The sequence below is a fragment of the Pan paniscus genome, chromosome 19, assembly GCF_029289425.2.
Source record: "Pan paniscus chromosome 19, NHGRI_mPanPan1-v2.0_pri, whole genome shotgun sequence".
In the NCBI taxonomy this organism is placed as follows: domain Eukaryota; kingdom Metazoa; phylum Chordata; class Mammalia; order Primates; family Hominidae; genus Pan; species Pan paniscus.
The window spans coordinates 64045411-64066796 of record NC_073268.2 but is presented as its reverse complement, the minus strand read 5'-3'; the positions used below and the strand labels follow the sequence as shown (position 1 = coordinate 64066796).

Sequence of the window (21386 nt, the reverse complement as noted above, 5' to 3'; positions counted from 1 at the left end):
AAGGATTTATGTCCATCCTCGAATTTTCCAGCTCTTGAAAATTAAGGAGATAAATACCCTTGGTGAAATGAACCACAGAGATGAACATTAGTTCACAGAAGAAATACAAGCATAGGTTGAAATATTCAGCATCAGCTTGGCACGGTGGCTCACGCCTGTAATCCCAGCACTTTGAGAGGCTGAGGCGGGCGGATCACCTGAGGTCAGGAGTTTGAGACCAGCCTGACCAATATGGAGAAACCCCATCCCTACTAAAAATACAAAAGTAGCCGGGCATGGTGACTCACGCCTGTAATCCCAGCTACTCGGGAGGCTGAGGCAGGAGAATTGCTTGAACCCGGGAGGCGGAGGTTGCAGTGAGCCGAGATTGTGCCACTGCACTCCAGCCTGGGCAACAAGAGTGAAACTCCATCTCAAAAAAAAAAAAAAAAAAAAAAAAAAAAAATCAGCATCATTTGTAGTGGGAGAAATTCTGGTTGCAATAGCAAGATACTATTCTTAACCTCTTAGATTGTTAAATGATTTTTAGAAATTGATAATACTCATTCTGGGCCAGAGTCCGGGGAATCAGGTAAATTGGTATGGCTTCTTTGGAGGACAGTTTGGGAAGAAAGAGCTTTAGTCTTGACTTTCTACTTCTGGAACTTTACCCTAAGGGAATAATTGTGCGCTCAAAGGTTATGTCCAAGGTTATATCTAGTTCCTGCAATAAGCAAGCATTGTTTAAATAAAAACTTGGAATGCCTCACAGTACAGGATGGATTAAGTAAACCGATCTGTCCATACAACAATGGACGCACAGTGCCCTTGCCTGTCCAGACAGATCACCTCATATTTGTGTTCTGCTTTAGCCAATTTTATTCAACAATTTCACATTCTTACCTCATTGGGTCTTCACACAGGCTGCAGCGAGGCCAGGAAGCAGTGAGTCGCTAGTGATTTGTCTAGGAGTACCCACGGCAGAGTTAGGGCCCATAGGCGCAGGCTCACCCAGCATTCTGTACACCGTGAGCTCACTGCTGTGCGCTTACTATGTTGGGACATGGATACCATCCCCAGTGATGAGAATATTCTCGATACCCCAACCAAAGTTGTGTCATCTGGATTTATGTCTCTGCCTTGCCTTCCCCTGGCTCCAAGCTTGTCTTACTCTATTCCCTGCTGTGAGTAAGAGATTTTGCCAGCTAGCTGGTCATTTGGAGTAATCTGTTTACACAGCAGCATCTACCTGGCTTTGTGTCACTGGGCCTCTGCTTACATTGCAGTGTCTCCATTTGTTACAAGGTTCTCTGATTGGCAATTTTGTATTGTGTTTGGCTTTAAAAAGCATTTACATTATTTTTAATCGACACATAATTGTACATATTTATGGGGTACGGAGTGATATTTTGATACATATACATAGTGTGTAATGATCAAATCAGGGTAATTGGCATAACCGTCACCTCAAACATTTATCATTTCTTTGTGTTGGGAAGATTCAAAATCCTATCCTCTAGCTATTGAAAGCATACAATAAATTACTGTTAACAATAGTCACTCTATATTGCTATAGAACACTAGAGCTTATTTCTCCTATCTAGCTATAATTTTTATTCATTACCTAACCTTTTCCTAGCCCCCACCGGCCCCTCCCAGCCTCTAGTAGAACCACTATTCTACTCTACTTCTGTGACATTAACTTTTTTAGATTCCACATGAGGGAGTACATGCAGTATTTATCTTTCTGTGCCTGACTTATTTCACTTAACATAATGTCCTCCAGCCTCATCCATCTTGCCGCAAACAACAGGATTTCATTTCTTTTTTATGGGTACATAGTATTCCGTTGTGTATATAGACCACATTTTCTTTTTCATTTCTTTTCCATTCATCCACCGATGTACACTTAGGTTGATTTGGAATCTTGGCTATTGTGAATAGCCCTGCAATAAACACAGGAGTGCAGAGATCTCTTTGACATGATGATCTTTCCTTTGGATAAATACCCAGTAGTGGGATGGCTGGGTCACATGGTGGTTCTATTTTTAGTTTTTTGAAGAACCTCCATGCTTTTCTCCACGGTGTCTCCATTCCCACCAACAGTGTATAAGAGTACCCTTTTCTCCATATCCTCACCAGCATTTGTTATTTCTTGTCTTTTTGATAATAGCCATCCTAACTGGGGTAAGATGATATCTCATTGGGGTTTTGACTTGCATTTCCCTGATAATTAGTGATGTTGGGCATTTTTTCATATGCCTGTTGGCTACGTGTGTCGTTTTGAGAAATGTCTATTCAGACCCTTTGCCCGTTTTTAAATGGGATTCTTTGGGTTTTTTTGCTGTTGAGTTTTTGTGCTTAGCTCTTGTCACTTATCCTATTGACAGGAAGCCAGGGTTAGAACAACCACTCATGACTGGTGGATGTTGCTGGTTTTTCCTTTGCTGGGATAACCCGATTTCCTTGGATTTTCAGGTTTGGGCCACCCTTCCTGATAAGGGAAGACAGAGCTGTTTCCTGGGCCCAGCTCCAGCAGTCTATCCTCAGCAAGGTCCGCCATCTTATGAAGAGTGAGGCCCCTGTACAGGTCAGTGGTGTGCATGCGTGTGTGTGTGTGCGTGCGTGCGCATGTGCATGCGTGTGTGTGGGTGTGTGTATTGGGAGGGGTGGAATTTAGGGTAGCCCAGGAGAGGATAATTTGCTGTTAAACAGTGCTCATACTGTTTTATAAAATGACTTAGATTTATTTGCAAGGAAGTAACCATCTTATAGTCTGTAGTGTTTTACTTTTGTGCCATTACGAAATACCTTTCATGGACAGAGCTTTTTCTTATTAAATCTTTGAAAACACCATTGGGAAAATGGCATTTACATTAAAACGAAATTATTTTTTTCACATTTTCCATCACTCCCTAAGCATTTACATTATTATTCCCAATTTTGTATGTTTATGGCTTACCATAGTTTCTCCTAGAAGATAGCATATCATAATAAATTGTAACTTTTATGTTTAAATCAACAACTTCAAGGGACTTGAGATAGAATTTCTGGGAAAATTAAAATGGATGATTATGTCCAAATATGAAAATCTAAATGTTAAAATAAGTTTGTCCAGTTTTTTAAAAACTAAGATAACTCAAAGGAAAACAACATTTGCCTTATTTATTTATTCTCAGATTGGTAGTTTCCAAACAAAAACAGCATGTTTAAAAGCTATTGATTTTTTGTTTTTAGCTCCTATAATATCAGAAACTATTCTGATGGTTGCTTGACACAGAAGATGTTGAAATTTTTAGGGACAGGTCAGTTGTGTCAGATTCCTGTTGTCCCCTAACTATTCCCATAGTAAAAGCTTTTTATTTGGGGCACACACAGATCTTATCTCAGAGATAATTCCTCATAATTCATGTTCCTTCCTGCTCAGCAAAAACCATATGTTTGATTTAGGATTTATACCAAATAACATTTTGTTAAAAACCTTCACTACATTTGTCCCAACTTTTATCTCTAAAGGATTTTGTTCAATGTACTGTAGATCAGATCCACCAAAGTGCCCAAATTAGAAACTCCTCTGCAAGTAGGTCAGTCTATCCGGTGAGAGTTTTGCCTTCTCCCAAACCTTGAGCTACTGATTATCGCAATGGATGAAACTATGCTTTTTTTGTTTGTTTGTTTGTTTGTTTTTTGAGACGGAGTCTCACTCTGTCGCCCAGGCTGGAGTGCAGTGGCGCGATCTCGGCTCACTGCAAGCTCCGCCTCCCAGGTTCACGCCATTCTCCTGCCTCAGCCTCCCAAGTAGCTGGGACTACAGGCGCCTGCCACTACGCACAGCTAACTTTTTTGTATTTTTTAGTAGAGACGGGGTTTCACTGTGTTAGCCAGGATGGTCTCGATCTCTTGACCTCGTGATCCACTGGCCTCGGCCTCCCAGAGTGCTGGGATTACAGGCGTGAGCCACCGTGCCCGGCCAGATGAAACTAATTTCATGTGAGCATTTAACTCAGCCATCCTTACTCTTACCTGCTCACACTCCTGTCCTGTTTTTTTTTTTTTTTTGAGATGGAGTCTCGCTCTGTCACCAGGCTGGAGTGCAGTGGCGTGATCTCGGCTTACTGCAACCTCCGCCTCCCGGGTTCAAGCAATTCTCCTGCCTCAGCCTCCCAAGTAGCTAGGACTACAGGCAAGCGCCACCACACCCAGCTAATTTTTGTATATTTAGTAGACACAGGGTTTCACCATGTTGGCCAGGATGGTCTCAATCTCTTGGCCTCATGATCCTCCCACTTCAACCTCCCAAAGTGCTAGGATTACAGGCGTGAGCCACCACACCCAGCCACACCTGTACTTTTGCCTCCATACCTTTGCAGTCATTTTAGCTTTATTTTATTTTCGAGGCAGGGTCTCACTCTGACACCCAGGCTGGAGTGCCGTGGTGCGGTAATGGCTCACTGCATCTTTGACCTCCCAGGCTCAAGTGATCCTCCTGCCTCCGCCTCCTGAGTAGCTGGGACTGCAGGTATATGGTACCGTACCCAGCTAACTTTTTTTTGTTTGTTTGTTAGAGACAGTTTCACCATTTTGCCTAGAGTGATCTTGAACTCCCGGGCTCAGTTGATCCATCTGCCTCAGCCTCCCAAAGTGTTGGGATTACAGGTGTGAGCCACTGTGCCCAGCCCAATTTCAATTTTAGAAATGGATCAAGCAATCAATGGGGCCAGCAAAATACTAATACGGGCAACCTTTGACTCAGCCACAGATGCTTTTTCACAGATTCACGGGTGAATGTATGGTCAGACATGCTTTTCTGTAGGAGTAATGTGTTCTAGATGGTTGTGAGGCTTCCAGGCTAGCCCACCCATTTAACCCATAATTCTTTTAATACTATATTAAATACTGGTTCAAATATAGTCATTTGAAGAGAATATATTCAGGAGTCTCAACATTGAACTGAAGAGATTAAACATATTGTATTGAAGGTTTGGACATGAACTTCCCTAGCCAAGAATTGAGAACAGGAAAGTTTCTTACAAAAATGACCAGTTTACTGGATAGGATTAATTTGCATGTATTATGAAAAAAATAAAAGCTATAAATGCCAATTTTTTTTTTTTAAAGAGATAGAGTCCCACTCTGTTGGCCAGGCTGGAGTGTGGTGGTGTGATCATAGCTCACTGCAGCCTTGAACTCCTGGGCTCAAGTGATCCTCCCACCTCATCCTTGCAAGTAGCTGGGACTGCAAGCACCTGCCATCATGCCTGGTTAATTATTTTAAATTTTTTGCAGTGATAGGGTCTCACTGTGTTGCCCAGGTTGGTCTTGAACTCCTGGCCTCAAGAAGTCCTCCCACATTGGCCTCCCGAAGTGCTGGGATTACAGGCATGAGCCACCATGCCTGGCTACCCAAACACTTTTATGGTATTTTGTAAACGGGGGTGTGTGAGGCCAGCACTATTTGTGTGCAGGCAGAGTAGGCTGCCTCTGTGCAGATGTTGGTGCCGTAATGATGGCTGACTTTTGCTGTCCAAACAACAAGGCTCCCTTAGGGGCGGAGGAAAAAGAGTTTTCTCCCCCAGATTTAAGTTAACATTCTCCTTAGGGAGAATACCCTTCTGTGGCCAACCCTCAATCAAAGCCCCTGAAGTCATCTTACTTCCAGACGTTGATTTCGTCTTTGTTGAAGCCGTAGATGAACTGGAACGTGGTTAGAGTCTGGCTAGACGTATGAGCTCCCTGCCCTTCACACTCAAGACCCCCTGCAGCCCAGTTCCAGTTTACCCACCAGCCTTGTGGCCGATGCTCCCTGCACACGTCAGCTCCCACAGCCAAAGGGGTCGGCTCACAACTCTCTGCATCTGTTTCGGGTCATTCTGTCCTACCATGTGTCATTCCTCTTTCCTGGAATTATGATGCTTTTCTCTTGTTTTCCTCTCATAATTCAACCTAGATTTCCTCCATGGTTTTTAAGAAAACATGTCTGCCTTTTACCTTTGTCAGAGTTTGGAAGAAAATTTATTTTATTTTATTTTATTGTCAAGATCATCAGTGACAAATTTAAGCACCTATTTCTTTTATTTGAATGAAGACCCCGTTGATTTTTTAAAAAATTTTGGTAAAAGATATATAATTTATTTATTTTAACCACTCATAAGTGTATATTAATTACATTTACAATGTTGTATCACCATCACTACTATGTATACTCCCGATTTTTTCATCATCAACAAAAACTTTATTAAACATTATACTGATTAAAACAAAAACCTTATACCTATTAAAAAACTAAAATGTTGCCAGACGTGGTGGCTCACGCCTGTACTCCCAGCACTTTGGGAGGCCGAGGCAGGTGGATCACCTGAGGTCAGGAGCTCAAGACCAACCTGGCCAACATGGTGAAACCCCATGTTTACTAAAAATACAAAAATTAGCCAGGTGCGGTGGCAGGCGCCTGTAATCCCAGCTACTCGGGAGGCTGAGGCAAGAGAATCGCTTGAACTGGAGAGGAGGAGTTTGTAGTGAGCCGAGATCGCACCACTGCATTCCAGCCTGGGTGACAGAGCAAGACTGTCTCAAACAAACAAACAAACTAACAAACTATACCTATTAAACAACAGTTCCCCGTTTTCTCCTCTGCCTAGCTCCTTGTAGCTACCATTCTACTTTCTATCTGTATGAATTTTCCTGTTTTAGGTACGTTATATAACTAGAATAATATAATATTTATCTTTTTACATCTGGCTTATTTCACTAAATGTCACGTTTTCAAGGGTCATCTGTGTTGTAGCATATCTCAGAATTTCCTTCATTTTTTCTTTCTTTTTTTGAGATGGAGCTTCACTCTTGTTGCCCAGGCTGGAGTGCAATGGCATGATCTCAGCTCACTGCAACCTCTACCTCCCAGATTCAACTGATTCTCCTGCCTCAGCCTCCCGAGTAGCTGGGATTACAGGCACCCGCCACCACACCCGGCTATTTTTTTTGTATTTTTAGTAGAGACGGAGCTTCTCCATGTTGGTCAGGCTGATCTCAAACTCCTGACCTCAGGTGATCCACCTGCCTCAGCCTCCCAGAGTGCTGGGATTACAGGCGTGAGCCACCGCACTGGGCTGCCTTCATTTTTAAGGCTAAATAATATTCTGTTGTGTATATATCCCACATTTTGTTTATCCATTGTTGGTGGACACTCAGGTTGTTTCTTTCTTTTGACTTGTGGATCATGCTGCCGTGAACATTGGTGTATAAATATCTGTTCAAGCCCCTCCTTGCGACTCTTAGATATACACCTAAGAGAATTAAAGGTTATATGGTAGTTCAACATTTAACCTTTTGAGAAACTGCTGAACTGTTTTCTACAGCAGCTGTACCATCCATTTTATGTTCCCACCAGCAATGCATAAGGGTTCCAGTTTCTCCAAATTCTTGCCAATGCTTGTTATTTTCCATTAAAAAAAAAATTAGGCCAGGTGCGGTGGCTCATGCCTGTAATCCCAGCACTTTGGGAGGCCAAGGCGGATGAGGTCAGGAGATCGAGACCATCCTGGCTAACATGGTGAAACCCCGTCTTTACTAAAAATACAAAAAAAATTAGCCGGGTGTGGTGGCGGGCGCCCGTAGTCCCAGCTACTCAGGAGGCCGAGGCAGAGAATGGCAAGAACCCGGGAGGCAGAGCTTGCAGTGAGCTGAGATCGCACAACTGCACTCCAGCCTGGGCGACAGAGCGAGACTCCATCTCGAAAAAAAAAGAAAATTAAAACAAATTTAATTGTAGGCTGGACGTGGTGGCTCATGCCTGTAATCCCAGCATTTTGGGAGGCCGAGGTGGGCGGATCGCGTGAGGTCAGGAGTTCAAGAGCAGCCTGGCCAACATGGTGAAACCCCATCTCTACTAAAAATACAAAAATTAGCCAGGTGTGGTGGCAGGCACCTGTAATTTCAGCTACTCAGGAGGCTGAGGCAGGAGAATCACCTGAACTCAGGAGGCAGAGGTTGTAGTGAGCTGAGATTGTGGCACTGCACTCCAGCCTGGGCGACAGAGTGAGACTTTGTCGTCTCAAAAAAAATTTTAATTATAGCCATCCCAGTGGGTGTGAAGTGGTACCTCAGCGTTGTCTTGATTTGCATTTCTGTAATGACTAATGATGTTGCTGATCTTTTCATGGGCTTCTTGGCCATCTGTACATCTTTGGAGAAATATCTGCACAAATGTTTGCCCATTTTTTAATTGAGTTGTTCATTCCATTGAATTTTTAAGAGGCATCTTCCGTTAAATATGTCATTGTAAGCCTCATTTCACTTTCAGAAAAGTTAAAATATAATAAACACATATCTTAGAATAATAACTAAGGTGCTATCTCTTTATGTGGCTTATTTTAAAATGTATAAATACTTACTTTGTCTGTAAAATATACATGAACTGGCTTTTAGAAAATTGCCTCATTGTGGGGATGATAATCATCTTAATAAAGTAGGTTAAGTTACCTATTAAAAATTAATTAACATGATTGATTTATGTTCCATTACATGTACCAGTATCTGCTCCAGTTAAGCATTTACTATTTAAACACACTGTGTTCATTTTGGGGGGGAAGATGTAACATATTACAGTATTAGATCACTGCATTACAGGGTATAGTGTGAATCTGAAAAAAATGAAGTTTTTGTCTCTTAATTTTGAATTCTAATTATTACGGGAATATTCAAAATACACTATGGAAAATAATGATTATATTTTTTAATGTATGCGCCCGTTTAGAGTCTAATTTAAATCAATATAGGGGCTACATAATGATCCATGTCTGTTTTTGTCTTCGCAGAACCTGGGGTCTCTGTTCTCCATCCGTGTTGTGGGACTCTCTGTGGCCTGCAGCTATTTGTCTCCAAAGGACAGTCGGCCCCTCTGTCACTGGGCAGTTGACAGGTAAGGGGGAAGGTCCAGGTTCAGTCAGCTAATGAACCCTTTCTTATTTTACCAGAGTCCTTTGAGGGTATATGTCAATGAGATTGCTCATAGTATTTGTTATTCTTGATCACTTACCTCTCCAGTACCAGCTGCTATGTTAGGTCATTGGGCATGTTCTGTGCTTTGAACCCGTATGTCTGGAGAGGCACTATTATGTCCGCTTCAAAGATGGGGGGGACACCAACATTCTCAGAGGTTAGTTAACTTGATCACACTTAAAAAGCTAGTTAATAGGCAAGCCTAAATTTGAACCCAGATTGATCTAACTAAAACCCAAATTCAGCCAGGCATGGTGGTTCACGCCTGTAATCCCAGCACTTTTGGAGGCTGAGGTGGGTGGATTGCCTGGGGTCAGGATTTTGAGACCAGTCTGGCCAACATGGTGAAACCCCATCTCTACTAAAAATACAAAAAAATTAGCCGGTTGTGGTAGCACGCGCCTATAATCCTAGCTACTCAGGAGGCTGAGGCAGGGGAATTGCTTGAACCAGGGAGATGGAGGTTGCAGTGAGCCGAGATCGCGCCACTGCACTCCAGCCTGGGCGACAGAGCAAGACTCCATCTCAAAAAACAAAAACAAACCAAAACACGAAATTCGTTCAATTAGGTCATGCTCCTGAATTCAACAGGAATATCTCCCTAGGGTATGTGAAGATTCTACAGCTGATTCATTGGTCCTAAACTGTAAGAGATTGTGGACTGTGCCTGAGGCTTAAAGCCAGTGTGGCTGTGTCTCTGGTAGCTACCTTGAGAGCCTTCTGGTACGTGTGCCCTTGCAAAGCAATCCCCAGGTCATTGCAACATCTATGGGGCAGTTCTACTCTATAAACGAACTGTCTGGCACTTCTCTTTATTTTCCCATAGACCCCCAGGTTCTCAGTAAGGTCCTCTGATTTCCTGACTTGGTCAGCCAAATTCAACCTGACTGAGATGGGCCTTTCCCCTTGTAAAGAGACCAGGAACCAGGGTAGCAGGTGAGCCAGAAGGTTCTGTGACCTACACCCCATCCATATCCTCCTTGGCTGGCAGATGCTTTTGCTTTACAGAGTTAGGAAGGCAGGAGAAGGGTCATCAAGGGCCTGTTTGGGTCTCCCAGGGAGAGGAAGCCCCTTCCCACACTCAGTCTTGGAGATAACCCAAAATGGTTCTGTAGACTGCCAGCCTGTGAGCTAATTGTCACCAGCCCGTGACAAGAACTTGAGAGGAAGCACTTACGAATGTTAAAGCAATATGACAGAGCAATCTATAATATGATGGATATGATAATTTCTTTTAAAAATGGAACTTATATTTTATATGTCTTTCCTCACCCCCTGTTACTTTTTTATTATTTATTATTTATTTATTTATTTATTCGTTTTTGAGATGGAGTCTCGTTTTGTCTTCCAGGCTCAAGTGCAGTGGCGCCATCTCGGCTCCCTGCACCCTCCACCTTTCTGGGTTCGAGCGATTTTCCTGCCTCAGCCTCCCAAGTAGCTGGGATTATAGGCACACGCCATCACGCCTGGCTAATTTTTGTATTTTTAGTAGAGACAGGGTTTCATCATGTTGGTCAGGCTGGTCTCGAACTCCTGACCTCAAGTGATCCACCTGCCTCTGCCTCCCAAAGTGGTGGGATTACAGGTGTGAGCCACCGCACCCAGCCTATTATTTCTTTTTATAAAAGTATTGGTCTGCAGTGGTTTGGAAACAAACCATCAAACTGGTCTTTTACCATAGGTAGTTTGAGAAGCGCTAGAATTGAGTAGAGTTCTACAGTAAGCTGACCATCCTAAAGGATATTCTCTTGAGGTCACACCCCTCCTGGCCCGCATCTTCCATTCACTGGACATCTTACCTCAGTCTGGCCCCTGTTCACCCCACTCCCATCCCCACCCCACCCCACAATCCCAGTCCCAGCCCTGCTGGTACAGCTCTCTCTGGCATCTAATGTGACCTTACCTCTTTCACAGGGCTCTCTGTTTAGCCCTTGCCCTGCCTCTTCCATGCCTATCCCAACATCTCCTTGTTCTATAGGAAATTCTTTTTTTTCTTTTTGGTAAAATACATAGAACATAAAATTACTTTTTTTTTGAGATGGAGTCTCACTCTGTTACCTAGGCTGGAGTGCAATGGTGCAGTCTTGGCTCACTGCAACCTCCGCCTCCTGGGTTCAAGCAATTCTCCTGCCTCAGCCTTCCAAGTATATGGTACTACAGGTGTGTGCCACCAGGCCCAGCTAATTTTTTGTATTTTTAGTAGAGACAGGGTTTCACCATGGTAGCCAGGATGGGCTTGATCTCCTGAGCTCGTGATCCACCCACCTCAGCCTCCCAAAGTGCTGGGAATACAGGCATGAGCCACCACTTAAGGCCAAAATTACATTTTAACCACTTGAAAGTGTACAGTTCAGTGGAATTGTTACATTTACCTTGTTATACATCCATTGCCACCATCCATCTCCAAAAATCTTTCATCTTGCAAAATGGAAACTCTGTACCCATCACACAATATCCCTCCCCTTCCTCTTCCTCAGTCTCTGGAAACCACCACTCCACTGTCTGTCACTGTGAATTTGACAACTGTAGATGCCTCAGGTAACAGGAATCATAGTGTTTATCCTTTTGTGTTTGGCTTAATTCACTAAGCACCATGTTTTGAAGGTTCACCCATGTTGTAGCACGCATTAGAATTTCTTTCCTTTTGAAGGCTGAATAATATTTCATTGTATGTATACACCACCTAGAAGTATATCTCCTAGAATTTTTTTTGTCTGCTTGAAATCTTCCTCTCCCTCTCTGGGATGCTCAAATATTATTGGGTCTCAGCATTCTACCCCTGGCCCTCTGGGTTCCATTTATGGGTGTTTTTTATGTTTTGTTTTTTTTTTTTTTAGACAGAGTCTCACTCTGTCGCCCAGGCTGGAGTGCAGTGGCATAATCTCGGCTCACTGCAACCCCCGCCTCCCGGATTCAAGAAATTCTCCTGCCTCAGCCTCCCGAGCAGCTGGGACTACAGGTGCACACTGCCACCCCTGGCTAATTTCTTGTATTTTAGTATAAACGGGGTTTCACCGTGTTGCCCAGGCTGGTTGTGAACTCCTGAGCTCAGGCAATCCGCCTGCCTCTGCCTCCCAAAGTGCGGGGATTACACGCGTGAGCCACCATGCCTGGCCCCATCCCTGGGTGATCCTACTCTTGGTTCTGTCTACTGCCTTTAGGCCAAAGTCTCCTAGATCCATATCTCCTGCCCAGATTTTTCTCTGGATTGCAGACCTGCCTGTCCTACTTAAATGCCTCATAGACACTGGTAACTAAACACTTGCCAGTCTGAACTCTTCTTGCTTAAAGCTTTCCATTTCCCATCTTTGTGTTTAAATGGTGACACCACCATCTACTCAGGACCTCAAGCTAGGAACCTGGCATCATCCCTGACCCCTTCTAATCTCCTATGTGTTATAAACCACTGGGTGGCCTCCCAGTGCCCACGGGATAAAGTCCACACTTGTGAAGGTGGCCTACAAGGCCCTGCCTCTCCCATGTGGCCCGTCCCTCACTGTGCTGGGACTTTCCATTAGAGGGCACACATCCTGCCCTCTACTGCTGAGCCCTCCACCTGGGTGTCCCTTTCCCCTCTGGTTCCCCTGGCTGACTTTTTTAAGAAATTCATTAAATTTTTGGGCCAGGCACGGTGGCTCACGCCTATAATCCCAGCACTTCAGGAGGCCAAGGCGGGTGGATCACTTGAGGCCAGAAGTTCAGGCCCAGCCTGGCCAACATAGTGAAACCGCATTTCTACTGAAAATACAAAAATTAGCCAGGCATGGTGGCACACACCTGTAATCCCAGCTACTTGGGAGGCTGAGGCAGGAGAATCGCTTGAACCCAGGATGCGGAGCTTGCAGTGAGCCGAGATTGTTCCACTGCACTCCAGCCTGGGCAACAGAGCGAGACTCTGTCTCAAAAATAAATAAATAAATAAATAAAATAAAAAAGATAAAAATTTCTTAAAGTTTTGTTTATTATTCATTTATTTTTATTTCTATAACTTTCTTGGGTGAATGTTGTCTTCTCACTTATATAATTTTTTTTTTTAAGATTCATGGGTACAAGTGCAGGTTTTTACATGGATATATTATGTAACACTGGAGTTTGCATTTCTATATAACCCATCACTCAAATAGTGAGCATAGTACTCAATGAGTAGCTTTTCAACCCTCTCTCCCTTCTTCCCTCCCCCGTTTTGCAGTGCTCAATATCTATTGTTCCCATCTTTATGTCCATGTGTACCCACGGTTTAGCTCTCACTTATAAATGAGGACATGTGGTATTTGATTTTCTGTTTCTGCATTCATTCACTTAGGATAATGGCCTTCATTTTCATCCATGTTGCTGCAAAGAAACAGGATTTTTTTTTTTTTTTGGCTGTGTAGTGTTCTATGGTGTACATGTACCACATTTTCTTTATCCAATCCACCATTGATGGATACCCGGGTTGACTCCATGGCCTTACTATTATGACTAGTGATGTGATAAACGTGTGAGTGCAGGTGTCTTTTTGATACAATGATTTATTTTCCTTTGGGTTGATACCCAGGAGCAGAATTGCTGAGTTGAATGGTAGTTCTATTTTTAGTTCTTTGAGAAATCATCATACTTTTTTCCATAGAAGTTGAACTAATTTACATTCCAACCAACAGTGTCTAAGCATTCTCTTTTCTCTTCATCCTTGCCAATATCTGTTATTTTCTGACCTTCTAATAATAGCCATCTGCTGATATGAGATGGTATTTCACTGTGGCTTTAATTTGCATTTCCCTGATGATTAGTGCTGTTGAGCAGTTTTTAATATGTTTGTTGGCCACTTGTATGTCTTCTTTGGAGAGATGTCTTTCATGTCCTTTGCCTACTTTTTAATAGGATTATTTGTTTTTGTTGACTTAAGTTCCTTATATATTCTGGATATTAGTCCTTTGTCAGATGCATAGTTTGCAAAAATTTTCTCCCATCCTGTAGGCTGCCTCTTTATTCTGTTGATAGCTTCTTTTGCTGTGCAGACCTCTTTAGTTTAATTAAGTCCCATTTTTCAATGTTTGTTTATGTTGCGTTTGCTTTCGAGGTCTCAGTCATTCCTCTGGCCAAGTCCTGCCCCATCTGTCCTCCAGAGCATCCTGGGGTGTGTGTCCCCAGACACCTGAGTGCATCAGAATGATCTCTTTGTATGCTCCTCCCATTAGCCTATCAGTCCCTTAAGGGTGGGGATTGTTAGGTATATACATTTCTTGGAGTAGCATCGCTCCATAAACATTGAATAAGGCCCTCTTTCTTTTTGTATCAGAGCTGTGGTCTGGGCAGATACTCTCACCCTCTAGTGACAATCTGATTTCCATGTAAAGAAGGAAGTTGGGTGACAGCCACACCTCTTTCTTTCTGGGACCTAAGGAGTTTTGTACAATAAACTTGGAGCATGAAGGTACCAGTTTTCATTTTCCACTCCCATGTTTAAATTCCAGTTGAAAAGTAGACTGTGGATTGAGGCAGAAAGAGATGTAAACTTTAGGTTTATTCATAAGACTGATTAAGGATGCAGCTTAGATGTGAGTCCAATTTGGGCTTTCAAATGTGTTTCCCCAGAATTAAATTATGCACCCGCGGACCTCTGCCAAGGCAGATCTCCCCAATGGCAGGTCTCCCTCATTGTGGAAATGAAGAATTTGGGGGACCTAAAGAAAGAAGCTTAGATCTAGGGGTCCTCAGTCTGTCTCCTCAGAATGGAATATTTGTCACATACTTCCAGTCTTCCACCTGCAAGGCAGAGCTGCTTCCAGGAAACGCAAGGCATGGATGGGGGAGAATGGCAGGTGGCTAGCTTGTAGGACATAGGTAGGCCTAATGACAGGACGTAGAGCCCACCTTCTTCTACAATCCCACCAATCAGATAAGGCGCTTCTCCTCCTTTGGAAGGAGTGAGGATGAGGAGGCAGCATGGTTCTCCCCGTTTACAGGAAATTGAGGGGGCAATCAGTGTTTTTCCCAATGCATCAGGGCTCCCTGGGCTGGGAGAACTTCTCCCAGACACGCCTTGTTCCTCGCTCCCTCCTGGCTCACTCAGGAAGGTGCCACAACTCCAGCTCAGACCTGTCCATGCTCAGCCACAGGACTTTGTGCCTTCCATGAGCTCAAAACCTTTTATCAGATCATCTTAGTGGTAGTTTGGGACTCATCTGACATCCCCCCTTTTCTTGCAACACATTTGAAACACTCCTTTGGGTGTGGACGTTGCCATCACTTGTATCTGTTCCTATTGATTTCAGGATAAAACCTCATGTGCTCCACTTTGCTCTCTTCCCATCTCTTCTGTATTGAGGCTGATCCACCTTTTCTGAAATGGGCTGGGCCCAAGTAGTTGGAAAGAGCTACAGGTTGACAGGCACTGGGATTTTCTATGCACTGGAGGGTGTGGAAGGAGAAGACTTCTTAGGTTGTGGAGGGGGGCTTAAAGGTGCTCCTTCTGCATTGCAGTGGGGGGAAAGGTAGCAGCTCTCTTTGGGCATCATCAGTATTGGGTATTTGTGTAGGATGGTCAAGTGGAAGTGCCCTATAGACATTGAGAAGGTAGCTGGGGCTGCAATGGAACAGCTGATCTATTTCCTCAAAGTAACCCCAAATCTACAGAGCTCACAAGCTCCCATGGGAATGAGGGGAGGCACTGTGAGGTAGGTCTGAAGGTCTGAGACGGAGCCTTCAGCAGACTTAGCAGCCTCCGAGGATAGCTGACCTTGGCTTACTGGCAGTTTTGGGTATTTCTGTTTGGAACATCAGTCCTTGGGTTGTGGGGGAGACTGCTGAGCCCTGAAGAGCTGTGGGAAGGAGGCCCCGTGTTTTCTGATGGGCTCCCTTGTTCTCTTCTCAGGGTTTTGCATCTCAGGAGGCCAGGAGGCCCTCCACATGTCAAGCTGGCGGTGGAGTGGGATAGCTCTGTCAAGGAGCGGTGAGTTCAAGGGAATTTGCCACCTGCAGAGCTGAGACAGGGCCTGTGTGTGCCCAGGTTTCCCTGGACGCAGCTTCCCCCAGCACGGCTGCAGGCAGGGTGCACACATCTTTGAGCCAGTGTAACCCGTTCCTGCGAGATGCCTGAGTGAGAATTTTCTGTATGTAAATAACAGTGAGAGGAATGGAGGAATGGAGTGATGGTGGTGGTGGTGGGTGATGTCAGAAGTAGTAACTGCGGTCATAGTAGACAGTTACGTAGCAGCCACCCACTCACCCCGTGCCAGTCACTGCTCTGCACACTTCCTGTGTGTATAGGGGATTTATTTAATCTTAATCACACCCTATGTGTGGGTGGTCTGGGGTGGATACTCCTGTAATCCACATTTCTCAGAGGTGGAAACTGAGGCACAGAGAGGGTAAGCAGTTGCTGGAGGGCACACAGCTTGTACATTGGCAGAGCTGGGATTTGAACCCAGACCCTCTGACTGGAGTCCATGCTCCTCATCACCATACTTGGCTACCTCTGTAACACTGAGGGCATCAGCCTTACTTTAAGAAAGGATGTCGTTCAGTCCAGCAAGTATTTATTAATCAACTTCTAGGTGCCAGGCCCTGTGCTAGGATGAGGAAAACAAAGATGAATAAGCCAAAGACCTGCCCTGTAGGAGCTGGTGGGGGAGAGAGAATTCCAGTAAAATATAGTGCTGAGTCAGAAGGATGCCTGCAGCTCTCCAGGAACCCATAGGCAGGGCACGGTAGTGTGGCCTGGCCAATGTCTGCTGACGGGTTTGCTGTGAGTAGAGACATAGACGAAACCTGTCTGGGAGCAGGAAAGTCCTGAACGCCGTGGGTGTCCTCTCCGTGCAGCCTGTTCGGGAGCCTCCAGGAGGAGCGAGCGCAGGATGCCGACAGTGTGTGGCAGCAGCAGCAGGCGCATCAGCAGCACAGCTGTACCTTGGATGAATGTTTTCAGTTCTACACCAAGGAGGAGCAGGTCCCGCCCTGGGGGTCCATGCCCCGGCCGGGAAGGGGGCTGGCTGCCTTTGGTGGGTTGGCCACGTGCTGCAGGGGCCTCACAGTCTGGGTGGTTTGCTTTCCAGCTGGCCCAGGATGACGCCTGGAAGTGTCCTCACTGCCAAGTCCTGCAGCAGGGGATGGTGAAGCTGAGTTTGTGGACGCTGCCTGACATCCTCATCATCCACCTCAAAAGGTTCTGCCAGGTGGGCGAGAGAAGAAACAAGCTCTCCACGCTGGTGAAGTTTCCGCTCTCTGGACTCAACATGGCTCCCCATGTGGCCCAGAGAAGCACCAGCCCCGAGGCAGGACTGGGCCCCTGGCCTTCCTGGAAGCAGCCGGACTGCCTGCCCACCAGTTACCCGCTGGACTTCCTGTACGACCTGTATGCCGTCTGCAACCACCACGGCAACCTGCAAGGTGGGCATTACACAGGTGAGCCTTGCCTTGCCTTTCTGCAAATGCAGCTGTGGCCACAGCCTCCAGATGTCCCTGGAATGGGTGTTGCTCAGATGCTGAGCTCCCTGGGGCACTTATTGAGATCCGACCCCTCACCCACTGCACACCAGGGAGATGAGGATGAGGAAAACAAAGATGAATAAGCCAAGGACCTGCCCTGTAGGAGCTGGTGGGGGAGAGAGAATTCCGGTAAAATATAGTGCTGAGTCAGAAGGATGCCTGCAGCTCTCCAGGAACCCATAGGCAGGGCACGGTAGTGTGGCTGTCTCGCACCATGTGCGAGAGCAGAAGGGACCTTGTCCCAGCTATAGAGTTGACGTTGAGTTAGGTTGGAGGTTGGAATATGTAAAGTTAGGCCTGATGCAGTAGCTCATGCCTGTAATCCCAGCACTTTGGGAGGCTGAGGTGGAAGAATCACTTGAGGCCAGGGGTTCAAGACCAGCCTAGGCAACAAAGTGAGACCCCCCGTCTCTACAAAAAAAAAATGAAAAAAAAAAATGAGCTAGGCATTGTGGCTTACACTTGTAGTCCTAGTTGCTCAGGAGGCTGAGATAGGAGGCTGAGGCCGTGGTGAACCATGATTGCACCACTGTACTCCAGCCTGGGCAACAGAGCGAGACCGTGTCTCCAAAACAAATAAACCAACAAACAGAGGTTAGTTACTGCCCAAATTTTCAACCGTATTAAATATGGGAGGTCATTACTGGAACCAAGAGAGTGACATTCATTCTCATCTGTGATTCAGCGTGAGGAATCTTACTTATTGGATTTGGTATCCTTTTATTCTATGGGGTACTTTTCATGTTTATTCCTCTGGGGAATTTCAGAGCAGTGGATGAAGGGAAGGGCAGAAACAAATGGCCAGATTTTCTCAATCGTTCATAATCATCCCTTTGAGTGTCTTCAGAGAGTGTCATGAGGGATGATTTTTCTCGATTATGTCGTTGTTTGCTTCTCCCCCACCGGGGCCTCTCAGTGACGGTGAGAAGCCTATTGGTAGCTGCAGCAATTGAGTGTCTCCACCGTGCAGATAGTGTGGAGGGTCATCGGCGTGAGCCTTAGGAGTCCAGGGGGTTTAGGGCATGATTTCCGCCATCGGAGAATGGATGGAACAGGCCCCCATAGAGAAAGAGAAATGAGGATGCAGTTACAGGCTGGGGACCACCTGAGTGGACGGAGATGCGCTGGATGGTGGGGTTACACTGGGCCAGCCTAGGCTGGTTACGGTGAAGGTTATGGGAGCCACCAAAGCCGCTTTCAGCTCACAGTGGCTGCCTTACGCTGCTGTGTGGTGCCAGCCTGTTCTTCTATAGCTGTCCTGCTCCAGATGAGGGCTTGCCACCTTTGTAACTGCTGGGACCATTCTGTCCAGCCACTTCCCCTGTCTCACTTCTCTGGGCCGAAAATAGCTCAGCAGGAATCCCTTGAGGCCCATATATATCTTGGGAGGTATCTTTGTTACTCAGATTTTTTTTTTTTTTTTACTAGAGCGTTATGGCTGAATGAGTCCCCGTGCACACATGAGTGGTGAAAATAAGGACAGCTGGAACCTGGGCCTTGTCATTTCCCATGCTGAACGTGCTGCCTCCCTATCTATAAACTCACAGGGTGGCCCCACATAAATTAAGGACAGTGATGTAAAACCACAGCAGGGAGTTAGAAGTAGCATAGGCGTGAGAAGCGTTGGCATCTGCCTTATCAAAAGCGAGATCCAGACCCCTCCTGGGGTGAACATTAAAGAGCAGAATGCCTGATTTGGGGGGTGGTGGTATGGCAGCAGAAGGGACGCAGTTCCTGGAAGGTTCCTCTTGCAGAGATCTCCTGGGTCTGTGTTTGCACACACAGTGTGCCACCACCTGCCAGGAAAGAGCCTGTTTAATACTAAAAGCAAAGGGAGAGGAGCCCAAGGGGAAGAGGGGACTGGCGAGGTGGTAGGCAGGGCAGTGTGTGCAGCCAACACAGCCCTGGGTAAGACCTGGGCCACTTGCTCTCATTGGTGCCAACATACACAATCTTTTCCCTGAAGACAATTTGCACTGCCAGTTAAATGGCAGAGTCTGGGCTTCAAACCTGGGCCACCCTGGCTCCAGGGTCAGTAGCTTCTGCCCTGCCGAGATGAGTGATTCCTGATATGAACAAGTCCCCAAGCCATGTAGGGTATTGTAGATGAGTGTCAACTCCCTCGTTTAGGTGAAGCACACCCTCGGTGGCTTCCTAGGAAAGGGTGATGGGAGCTTGACCTTTGGAGTGCTTACGTGTCAGGAAATGCCTTTATTTCCACACCTGATTGATAGCCTGGTGGGACATAAAGTCCTTGATTGAAAATCAGCAATGTTGCTCCGTGTGGAATGGGGTCTGGAGTAGGGTTTTGCTGTTGAGAATGGGTCAGGCCAGTTTGATTTCTGTTCCTTTGTCTAGGATAGGATATATTTTTCTCTCTGGAAGCTTTCAGGTTCTTTTTCACAGGTGCTCTGGAATTTCATAGAGTGTGCTTACCTGTAGGTCTTTTTCATTGCTTGTATTGGGACCTGCATTCAGGGGACATGTGTGTCTGCAGACATGTGATCTTCAGGTCTGGGAAATATCTTTGTGCTTTTTTTTGTTTTGTTTGTGAGAAGGAATCTCGCTCTGTCACCCAGGCTAGAGTGCAGTGATGTGATCTTGGCTCACTGTAATCTCTGCCTCCTGGGTTCAAGTGATTCTCCTGCCCCAGCCTCCTGAGTACTTGGGACTCAGGGCTGGCCACGGTGCTGCTCGCCACCACGCCTGGCTAATTTTTGTATTTTTTAGTAGAGACAGGGTTTCACCATGTTGGACAGGCTGGTCTTGAACTCCTGGCCTCAAATGATCTGCCTTCCTCGGCCTCCCAAAGTGCTGGGATTACAGGCGTGAGCCACTGCGCCTGGCCTAGTCTTAGGTTTCTTTTTCAGAGCATCCTGGTTTTCTTTTGGGTCCTCACCTGGCTTGGCTTCTTGTGGTTTCTGACACGCCCAGTACCGAGCCTCTGGAGCTGTAGCTGGTGGGTGGCCCTCTTCCTACCCCCTGCAACCCCCCCACCTCCCCCAGGCACTCTGTGTTGAACCCCTTCCTTGCAGAGGCGAGTGTGTGACCTCCACTCCATCTGCTTGCTGGGCCCTCAAAGCTGAGCTGTTGCTTTCTATCTCACGTCTTTTGACATATTTGTTCCTTTTTAGTTATTTGCTTCTTGGAAGTGTGATAATTCTACCACATTTCAGATTTTTAGAAATCTCAAATGCCTTTTGTTTCATTTTAAATGTGGTAATGTGGTAAAATTTCATTTTAAATATAGGTAATGCATGCCTATATTTCAAAATTCACACAGCCTAAAAAAGATGGACAGTGACAAGTCTTGATTCTATGTTTGTTCCTCATCTACCCCCTCCTCATTTCTAGGTAACCATTTTTAGTAGTTTCTTGTGTACTATTCTTCCACAATTTCTTTATGTAAATACAAGCAATTGTGAGTATATTTTTCTATATATATATATATGTGTTGATTTTATATATTTCCTTCCCACCCCCTAATTTAAGTAAAAGTACTATTTACTGTGTTGCACCTGGCTTTTTTTTTTTTTCTCTCTGAAAATCTGTCTTGGAAATCTTTTCATGTCCTCATTTCTAGACAGCTTCTCCATCTTCTTTTATAAATGTAAATGCACTAAATAAATATAACAGTTTATTAAATACTCTGTAGATGGACATTGGACTGACTCATTCTTTTACTATTACAAATGTTGCTGTCGGCCGGGCGTGGTGGCTTACGCCTGTAATCCCAGCACTTTGGGAGGCTGAGGCAGGCAGATCACTTGAGGTTAGGAGTTCAAGACCAGCCTGGCCAACATGGTGAAACCCTGTCTCTACTAAAAATACAAAAATCAGCCAGGCGTGGTGGTGTGTGCCCGTAGTTCCAGCTACTCAGGGGGCTGAGGCAGGAGAACTGCTTGAACCCAGAGGTGGAGATTGCAGTGAGCCGAGATCACACC

At 45.4% G+C, this 21386-nt stretch overlaps 1 protein-coding gene across 2 annotated transcripts in view; it reads left to right on the top strand.

The window, feature by feature from the left end:
- The window catches only part of USP43 (ubiquitin specific peptidase 43), an 86007-nt gene that overhangs the window by 40652 nt on the left and 23969 nt on the right, over positions 1 to 21386 (top strand). The window contains exons 8-12 of one of the 2 annotated variants that reach the window (XM_034942380.3): positions 2458 to 2569; positions 8793 to 8896; positions 15830 to 15907; positions 16777 to 16903; positions 17010 to 17343. In XM_034942380.3, coding sequence (XP_034798271.2) covers positions 2458 to 2569; positions 8793 to 8896; positions 15830 to 15907; positions 16777 to 16903; positions 17010 to 17343 — 755 coding nt within the window. Of the gene's footprint in view, positions 1 to 2457; positions 2570 to 8792; positions 8897 to 15829; positions 15908 to 16776; positions 16904 to 17009; positions 17359 to 21386 lie in introns of both variants that reach the window. The other variant, XM_034942379.3, reaches the window with a different exon arrangement.